The 10,704-nt window shown below is 42.3% G+C and overlaps 1 protein-coding gene across 1 annotated transcript; it reads right to left on the minus strand.

The window, feature by feature from the left end:
- Nucleotides 1-9,149: 9,149 nt before the first annotated feature.
- LOC147437811 (pectinesterase inhibitor 3-like) lies at nucleotides 9,150-10,094 on the minus strand. Its single transcript, XM_086486005.1, has one exon. The coding sequence runs from the start codon at nucleotides 9,917-9,919 to the stop codon at nucleotides 9,287-9,289; it is 633 nt and encodes a 210-aa protein (XP_086342131.1). The 5' UTR covers nucleotides 9,920-10,094; the 3' UTR covers nucleotides 9,150-9,286.
- Between the last annotated feature and the right edge of the window lie 610 nt (nucleotides 10,095-10,704).

Genomic DNA, 10,704 nt, shown 5'->3' on the forward strand with positions numbered 1-10,704 from the left:
TCTCTGGGAATGTCAGGATTCCATATGCCGTGAGCATGGCCATATCTTGTGTGCACTCCTTTGATGAGTGCATAGGTGTTTCCATAGAAAATCACAAGTCGCCACTTCCTCTGGAGTGCATAGCCACCAAATGTGGTTGGAACAAATGGATCTTCCAAGGACTCTACGCCCGTAGATGATAAAGCGGATGTCAAACATACTGTATACTGCAACAATCACTAAGAAAATGCACGGACTACCACGAGATGGTGTCATGGCAGGAGGTAACTTTATTCTTTGTGTAAGAAACTCTAAAGGTAGGAATCCAAATGATTAGGAGTGTAGAAGAGCCACTGCAGTACCATCTAAGCCAAGATCCGAGTGACTCCGGATGTAGTCGCGGGATGCTTCATCTCCTGTATTTGGCGGGTTAACTCTCCAAGAGATTTCAAAGCACCAAAGTCCTACTCTAGTATGTAGATTCCAAGCCATGAACTTGTCTAGGAAGAGATCAAAGATCCTCTCCCTAAGCCCATGTAGATGATCATGTGTAAGCAAGTGATCTCACATGTCGAGGTCAAGTGGTAAGTGTCTGTCCACCCAAGATAGAGGTGTTTTCTCTGGGAATGTTGGGATCCCATATGCCATGAGCATGGCCATATCTGTGTGAACTCCCTTTGATGAGTGCATAGGTGTGTCAATAGAAAACCATAAGTCACCACCTCATCTGGAGTGTGCAACCGCCGAATGATGGTTGGAATGAATGGATTTCCCAAGGATTGTATGCCCGTAGATGATCAAGCCAGTGTCAAAGATACTGTGTACTACAACGGTCACTGAGAAACCAAACGGACCACCACGAGATGCAATTGCAGATGATTGTGTCTAGAGAGTTGCCCTCGCTTTGCAAAGCCGAATGCTTGATATATGCGCAACTTGCATAACATAGATGACTACATCTAGAGGAACACCTTCATTTCGCATCCCGAAAACACCCCAGCACCTTAGCGCTGTACCTATTGGGAAAATAGCGCAATCAATGCAATTGCTAAAAAATGCCAGATCAGCATTTTACCTAGTACCACATGCCTTCAAGATGCAATTGCAGGTGATTGCAAACATGACCTCTTTTTTTGAGAGCCCATGACTAACCATATCACCATCATGAATTCTTTTGCCTATATGAGCATCTTGAAAAACACAGATGATTACATCTGGAGAGACACCCTCACTACACCCTCTTGTGTAATGCCACATGCCTTCAAGATTGCATCGATGGAGAGTCCCTCACTTCCCATCCACCAAAAACAGCCTAGTGCTACTTGGGCTCTGTCCCAATTGGACATATCCCATTATTAGTGCGTTGAAAGGAGAGAGCTTTCTAAAGTATGATACATTTGACATGAATTTCCACCAAGGCATTCCCAAGCACATCCGTTTTCATCAACAACCCCAGACTAAAAACATCATCGTGAATTCTTTTGCCCACATCAATATCTTGTGTATTGCCACATGCCTTCAATATGCAAGAGACCCTCAGATCGTATCCATTAAAAATCTTCCTGATTCATGTCCCTATTGGGAAATCCATAATTTTAGTGTGCTGCAAGGGACACCGTTCCGGACAAAGAGCTCTAAGAGCATGTTTTGTGATTTCTGGCATGCACTACATCTGGCATACATCTCAACCAAGGCATTCCCAAGAATGATATGTTTTTTTAACAGCCCTTGACTAACAATATCATCATGAAATTTTTTGCCCAGATCAGCGTTTTGCTTAGTACCACATGCCTTCAAGATGCAATGGGAGGTGATTGCAAGCATGACCTGCAATGGACACCATTCTAGAAAAAGAGCTCTTAGAGAACGTTTTATGCTTTCTAGCATGCACTATTTAACACAGATGATTACATTTGGAGACACTGTCATTTCACATCCACAAAAACATCCCAGTGCCTTAGCGCTGCGCCTATTGGGCAAATAGCGCAATTAGTGCAATTGCTGAAAAATGACAGATCAATGTATTTACCTAGTACCACATGCCTTCAAGATGCGATTTGAAGTTGATTGCAAACATGACCTCTTTTTTTGACAGTCCATGACTAACCATATCACCATCGTGAATTCTTTTGCCTATATGAGCATCTTGCAAAACACATATGATTCCATCTGGAGAGACACCCTCAATACACCCTCTTGTGTAATGCCACATGCCTTCAAGATTGCATCTGTAGAGAGTCCCTCACTTTCCATCCACCAAAAACAACCCAGTGCTACTTGGGCTCTGCCCCAATTGGACATATCCCATAATAAGTGTGTTGAAAGGGATGCCATTTTGGAGAGAGAGCTTTCTGAAGTACATCACAGTTGACATAAATTTCCATCAAAGCATTCCCAAGCACGTCCGTTTTCATCAACAATCCCAGGCTAAAACATCGTCGTGAATTCTTTTGCCCAAATCAGTCTCTTGTGTATTGCCACATGCTGTCAATATGCAAGAGACCCTCACTTTGTATCCATTAAAAACAACCTAGACCTTCCTGACTCGTGTCCCTATTGGGAAATCCATAATTTTAGTGTGTTGCAAGGGACACCGTTTCGGAGAAAGAGCTCTCACAACACATTTTGTGCTTTCTAGCATGTAACACATCTGGCATACATGTCAACCAAGGAATTCCCAAGAATGATGTGTTTTGTCAACAACCCTTGACTAACAATATCATCATGAATTTTTTTGCCTAGATCAGTGTTTTGCCTAGTACCACATGCCTTCAAGATGAAATTGTAGTTGCAAGCATGACCTGCAAGGGACACTGTTCTAGGCAAAGAGCTCTCATAGCACATTTTGTGCTTTCTGGCATGCACCACATCTGGCATACATGTTAGCCAAGGCATTCCCAAGAATGATGTGTTTTTTCAACAGCCCATGACTAAAAGTATCATCACATGAATTTAATTGCCCAGATCAGCATTTTGCCTAGTACCACATGCCTTCAAGCTGCAATTGCAAGTGATTGCATCTGGAGAGTTGACCTTGCTTTGCGATCCCAAAGAATCTTACGTAACGCAAAAGATTACATCTGGAGAGACACCCTCATTTCGCATCCACCAAAAAAGCCCAGCACCTTAGCGCTGCGCCTATCAAGCAAATAGCGCAATCAGTGCAGGTACTAAAAATGCTTACAGTTTGCTGCCCCTGCCTCTGTTGGGAAAATCCCACAATCAGTGTGCATTCCAATATAGGATATCCGAGACTTTTCTGTATGAGCATCTTGCGTAACACAGATGATTACATCTGGAGAGACACCCTCATTTTGCATCCATGAAAACATCCCAGCACCTTAGCGCTACGCCTATTGGGAAAATAGCGGAATCAATGCAATGGACTAAAAATGCTTAGAGTTTGTTGGCCCTGCCCCTGTTGGGAAAATCACGCAATCAGTGTGCATTCCAATACAGAACATCCCAGACACGAAGTGCTTCAAGCAATCATGTGGTTCCTTCTGAAGTACACCACATTTCAGCATTTGTGTAGTGCCATGTGCCTTGCAAATTACAAGCATAGGTGATTGCATCTGGAGAGATCCCTCGCTTTATATTCACTAAAAACAGCCCAGTGCTAGCTGTCCCTTCTCCTATCAGAAAAATCTTGCAATCAGTGAGTGCATTGCAAGAATGACCTCTTGGATACAAAGCTCCTCAAGCACTTTTTGTGCATTCTGAGAGAAGTACACCTGTGTAGACCAAGGAATTCCCAAACACGGTCTCTTTTTCCAACAATCCCTAGCAAACTATATGGAGAGAGACCGTCACTTTGCATCTGCCAAAAACAATCAAGAGCTTCTTGGCTCCTGCCTGGATTGGGCATTCCGCATGATTAGTGTGTTGCAAGGGACACCCTTCTCGAGAGATTTCAGAAAAAGATACTGGAGACAAAATAAGAAAGCAGCTGGCAATGAGCAGTTTGGGAAAGAAGACATCCTCTAATTTGACCCAAACCACTTTCAAAAATGGTTTGAGTGATCTCGACTTTTTGCACCATTTGCACACTCCAATAGCAGAGTAGTTGCTTCCAAGCATGGCATGCATAAACTGTCACCATAAATGCTACTCCTAATTTATGTAAACAAAGAGTATGGCATACAACACTGAATCTTGAACACAATTGTTCACTTTGCAAATTGGGTAGCTGCTATGGCGCATCAATAAATCATAATCCCAAAATAACAAGGTCGTGTGACCATCCCTAGACATTCACAAGATCCTTGTAATTGCACAGATAACTATCATCACATCTATATAGAACCACCCTTTGGTGATGAATTAATCAATTCCTTCTTGCTCTAGTCTAAGTCTTTGTGTGTGTGAATAAGGCGTGTCTATTTCTTTAACATGGTATCATTGTAGTGCACGCCATCCTACCCACCACACTTCCCTACCTCGTAGGTGCCTCTGCTCTTTTTTGCTACTTGATCGAGACATATAGCATGGCTCAGCAAGGACTTGCTTCCCTCATTCCCTCTATCATCATAAGCTATCATCTTGATAAGCTTACTGGCACAAATTATCTCAGCTGGGCTACATGGGTCACTCTATTGCTTAAGCACGCAACACTTTGGGATATTGTAGACGAAATCACATCCAAACTTATTGCAGACCTTGGTCTTGCTGATTGGATAGCCAAAGACCTCCAACCTCAGGTAGAACTTATGCTTCACTTTGTTGATCGACTAGTCGAGATGGTCCGGTGCTGCTAGACCTCTACATAAATCTGGAATCTCCTGCAAGCGACCTATGACCATGAGGATCTCATCACGCTTGTCATGGACCTAAAGAACCTTCTTGCTGCTGTACTCAGAGAACAATAGCCCACACCTCAATTTGTCAAAGATTGGCGAACACTCTTGGACAATGGCCTACTCTTAGGCCTGCAATTGGATGCCAAGCCTCTAATCCATGTTACTACTTACTGCCCTACCCTGCTCGTGGCGACCTTTCGTTACAACCCAAGCCTTAGTAGTTGGCCTCATTGTTGAGACTCTAATTTCCCACATACTCTAGGAGGACACCATGCACAGTGGCATGACCTCCTCATTAGTGGCGAACACTCCCTCCGCCCAACAAGTGCAACGTTTTTCTGTATGACAAAACTAGAGGCCATTCCGCGGAACCGGAGGCAGAGAAAGAAGAAGTATGAACAACAATAGACCTGCAGCACAAACCTGTGGATACTGTGGGCATCCTGGTCATGTTGAGAGAGAGTGCTGGACTAAGCGTCATGAGCAGCAACAAAATGATCGACGTCTGCGAGCACACTTGCAACAAGTGGAGGAACCTGCACCCAGCCAATATGGTATGGAGACGCTTCAATTATTCTCTTCACACCTTACTTCCATTGATGCTCTCATTTCTTTTCAAGTTGCTGCATCAAAATGGCTGCTTGATACTAGTGCAACCCATCACATGACCCCTTGCAACAAGTGGAGGAAACTGCACCCAACCTCCTGTATGGTATGGAGACACTTCAATTATTCTCTTCACACATTAATTCCATTGATGCTCTCATTTTTTTTCAAGTTGCTCCATCAGATTGGCTGCTTGATACCAATGCAACCCATCACATGACCCCTTGCCACCACTGGTTGCAGAACTACAAGCCCCTCTCCCAAAATGTGCAGGTTTATCTTGGTGATAATTGGAGCCTCACAACCATAGGTCTTGACCAGATGCAAATTGCATTACCTAGCGCACCTCAATCATCATTCATGATATTTATCACATCCTAGACCTCAATCGCAACCTACTGTTAGTGATAGCAACCACATCCATTGGGTCATCCATTGAGTTTTTTCATGCTCGTTCTGTAATTCACTTCAAACTTCTCTCTGGTCAATATGAGATCCTTAAACTCTGTCAGCAGAACTGATTGTACACTATTCTAAATTCCAAACGTGGTCGCCATGCTGTGATACCCTTGAGATCAACCCTTTCAGTCGACATGACCAAAGCCACTACTACTCTCATATGCCTCTATTGTCTTGGCCACTTCTCATGCCCCACTAGATGATCGTAGAGCACTACCTTTAAACCGCGAGATGGTGGATGATATCTCTGTAGAATAAGCCCTATCAAAAATCAAGGCTCCAATGTGGATAGAAGCAAAGGATTATGAATATCAATCCCTTATGGAAAATTGCACATGGAAGCTCGTAAGCGCCCTAGTTGATCGCAAGTTGGTAACTTGTAAGTGGATCTTACAAAAGAAGTTCCACGCTGATGGTACGTAGCGTCTCTCACTCAAAACCTGTTCTGTGGACCGGAGTTTCTCCCAAGTACCAAGAATGGACTATAGTGAGACTTTTTCTCCTGTACTCCAGATCACTACCTTTCGGGTCTTGATCGCAATTGCAACTCAAATCCACTTCCTTCTACATCAAATGGATGTTCGCATAGATTTTCTTCATGGCGACTTGGAAGAAGAAATCAACATGAAGCATCCCCTTGGCTACATCTCCTCTAAGCATCCTAATCATGTGCGCAAGTTGCTCAAATCCCTATACGGCTGAAATGGTCACTTCATCAATGGTACAAGAACTTTATCCAATGCATGAACAACCTGGGTTACCTGCACTTCTAGTCGGACCCAAATGTTTACAGTCGCCATACCTCAGGAGTCTTCCTTTTGCATGCGATCTATGTGATGATATTTTACTGCTTTGTAACTCTCAATTAGCTTTGGATGTTGCCAAAGAGGATCTTCACTCCTCCTTCTCTATGACTGATATGGGGTCTTTACACTTCTGCCTTGGGATCCATGTTCACCAAGATGCTCCTCGAGACATTATCACCATAAACCAATAATCCTACATCACTTCCCTAATGAAGAAGTACCAGATGCAGGCATGTAAAGGCATATTTTCCGCATCTCTTAAAATTGAGCCTACAAATGCTATTGCTCCCTCTTGTGATTGCAAAGTACAAGATTTTCCTTAATCCAATATCCTTGGCGGAGTTACTATCTTGTGACTTGCACTCGCCTCGAAATCTGCTTTGCTGTTGGCGAGATTTATGAGCACAACAACCTGGCTATCTTGCTGGGATTTCCAATCTAGCCTGATTGTGTTTTTGGTGAAGGAGAAAGCTTGGAGGAACTTACTTTTGCTGGTGCCTTCAACAAGCAGGGTCTGCTCTCTATTAATAGGCGCCTCAGAGTACATCAGCAAGATCCCTTAGGACGGTTTCTGTTACACGGTTGTTATCAACCCATGTGGACATAGGAGTGTGACTCAGCATGTGACATGCAACCTACACCACAATATGTTTTATGCATGTAAAAAATATAGATGCTCATTTATGCCACCCAATTTAATGAGCATCTCTATTTTTGAAAAGTTGTAGAATGGCAATATAGGAACTAATGTGCATGGTAATAGTTGATCGTGGATATATTTTCATGACTATTACTGCACCTATGGATAATAAACCATTACCGTGCGCATTTTTGCTGCTATTACCACTCATTCAAAATTTTTTCTTTCTACTTTCCTTTGTTAAGCTACAGAAGCAATGTTGGCGATTATGAACTTAGGCTATATATAAATGGAGAGAGAGAGAGAGAGAGAGAGAGAGAGAGAGAGAGAGAGAGAGAGAGAGAGAGAGAGAGAGAGAGAGAGAGAGAGAGAGAAGCTTGCCTATAGGAAATGGGAGGAAGGTGGATCTGCTTCTTGCCACAAAAAGCTCAAAATAACCGCAATTTACTTTGACTTTTTAACCCTCATGGAGTGTCGATACCACAAACGATATTTTTTACATGCAAATCAATGCAAATATTGACACCATGGAAAAGTCCCAAAAGTGTGACTCTTTCTGCGTCAAATAGCTCAAGAGCCACTAGTCATATATATTTAGAAACATGAGGAGAACTTATCTTTTATTATATTGAAGATACACACAATAAAAAACTGTAGTAAAGGACGAGGTCTCTCGAGTGATTGCATGGAATAGAGCTCTCTTTTATGCCATTGTTTGCTTCTAGGATTTCACAATGAAAACCCTATGTTATGCATATAGGCAACGGCTTGGCAAGGGACAACTAGCCCATAGAATTGGGACAAGGGCCATATCTATCCAAAGTTTAGGGTATGGTTGATATAGCACCTTTTTCCTTGTCCTCTCATATAAGGAGGAAGAGAGGTTTTTCCCTTAATTTTCATCAATTTTATATGTTTTCTCAAAAAATTAGATATAGAGTAGGTCTTGTTGTGAATGGATTTTGGTCAATTTAGGTGTATATGTGAGAGCACCTAGAGAATCTCTACTTGCACATGGAAGGAAGTTTGAGAAAGAGTGAAGTCGGTGTTCTATGCATGTAAGTTTTAAAAACATTGTAAGTAGAGATCAACCCATAGCCTTTTGAGCAAGCTATCCTCAACACCCTCTTTTCATTGTAGTGGTTGTCCCCAATCCTTCAAAGCATGGATTGTTGAGCTATATATTTAGTTGCTCCATATATATGGAGGGAACCCATGCGCTGTATATAGAACAATTATATATATAGGTAAACATAGTTATATATAGCTCAACATGGATAAGGAAGGTTCCTTATCTCTACTTGATCTACGGTGAATACATGTATATCAAATTGTTCATTACTTTTGAAATATAGGAAAATATGTAGAAAGTAGTATTGATCGAGCTATATATAGCATGATACTACATATAGCTCCAACAAAGAGTACAATGCCTCAATTCATAGTTGCTCAAGCCAAGACACACTGGGGGAACAGGGGAAAATGTATTTTTCACTTAGTCATTTTTTAAAGGTTGGCATAAAAGCTGAATAATATTCCTATCCCAACTACAATGACTCAATTCACATTTGCTCAAGCCAAGACACACTAGGAGCAAGGGAAAAAGTATTTTTCGCTTATAGTCATTTTTTAATGGTTGGATAAAAGTTGACTAGCCCAAATACATGCTCGACCAAGTATGTAGAATTAAAGATGCCGCTATAAGATCAACTCCTAGATTAAAGGAAAAACAAAGGAAAAAATTTTAGAGATGCATGTAGGAGTACTTAAGCTAATTAAGAATTAAAAAATGACCTACCTTTAAATAACACCTTCACAAAAAAATGGAAAGAAAACATTTTTATTCGTAAATGATTCATTGTTTTCAAAAAAGTAATAATCTCTCTTAACTTAGCAAAAAAAATCCAATCACGCAAAAAAGGGCAAAATTTTCCAGAATCTCCTTTCCATGGTAGGAGAATCAACAAGGACATCAAATGACACAAAAAAATATCGAACTATTCATGAGCAGTGGGCAGGAGGTAGGACATGGAGGCTGCACCGGGCTGCTGGAGCCACTCGGCCAGGTTTAGTGCAATGTCGAGAAGAGGCTCCACGCGCTGCTGACTGGCTTGGTGTAAACGGGCCCTTACTTCGGCGGCATCGAGGTCTGCCAGCTCATCCCAGCACGTACCCAGATCGGTCAGCGCCGAGCTTAGCCACTCGCGCACCTCCAACACCTGCTTGCTGAGGGTGGCATCCGGCGCTGCGCCGTCCAGGTGTGAAAGCCTCTCCACGGACATCTGTAGCCCTTCTCGAGAATCGTCCATCAGCTCCATGCAGTCCTGCAGGATGCCACTGTCGTCGCTGCCCACATCGACCTCTTGAGCCATGGCGTAGCTGCTGTTCACATCGCCGAGAGCCGAAGAGACGACAAAGGCCGTCACATCCTGGAGGAGGGCCTGCGTCTTTAATGAAGGGAAGGAAGAGAGAGTAGAGATACAGAGGGAAGGGTTAGCACTGGAGCGGCAAAAGGCTGTGAGAGACTGAGCTTGGGCTGCATCATGAAGAAGAGAACCGCCTCCGAACGCTGCACTCACGAGACTCAGACCCGCCAACAGAACTAGCAGTGATAAAAGTGAGCGTTCCATATTAAATATCACCTCACACTGAATTGACAATACTATTGGTATACGAGTTGCTTAAGTATAACCTTTTGATATCGTCGTTACAAATCCGACACAATTAGGGCCTTGAAAAATTAAAATATCAACCTCATTGGTTAAAACTCTTTGTAAACTATGCGAAATTAAATGAAATGATCAAAGTGTGATCAAGTGGTTTCAAGGTCATTATTGTTAAGAGGTGAGGCGTGAAGTAGAGATAGATAAAAAAGAGGTGAGTGTGTGTGTGTGAGAGAGAGAGAGAGAGAGAGAGAGAGAGAGAGAGAGATGGGCTATGGTTCGTGATGTCTACTATGTGTGATGGCCCTCATGAATCTTCTATTTCCTTCTTCCCTACTCTTCCTATGGCTCTACTCCAATCATCAACATCAACCCTCATGACGGTACCATTATTAGGTTCATTCTTTTATCATTGAAGCGCCATGTTGAAGCTATCCCTAAACTTGTAGGTTTTGAGTTGGGTAATGATAAGACTGGTATGCATAATGCTTTGATGGCTAAAACCCCAAAGGATTCTTTAACTATTTAAACCCCAAAGGATTCTTTAACTATTGATAGGTATGATGTGGATCATCACAAAGTTGTGCTTAATTCTTCTTTTGTCTAGTCTAGTTTAATGCTTTTTGTAGGAGAGCTATTGTTTTTTATTTCACAAGTTGGATCCCTTTGATTCAAGACATTGCAAATACTATTGATCAGGGGTTTTGCAAGGTTATATGTATAAATATATTATATTATGGCTCGAGTCTTTT

Source organism: Adiantum capillus-veneris, chromosome 17, assembly GCF_014529385.1.
Source record: "Adiantum capillus-veneris isolate H3 chromosome 17, ASM1452938v2, whole genome shotgun sequence".
NCBI lineage: Eukaryota > Viridiplantae > Streptophyta > Polypodiopsida > Polypodiales > Pteridaceae > Adiantum > Adiantum capillus-veneris.

What these genes read in the sequence shown, in the direction of transcription:
- LOC147437811 (XM_086486005.1), bottom strand. Translation starts at nt 9,919, where the DNA reads ATGGAACGCTCACTTTTATCACTGCTAGTTCTGTTGGCGGGTCTGAGT.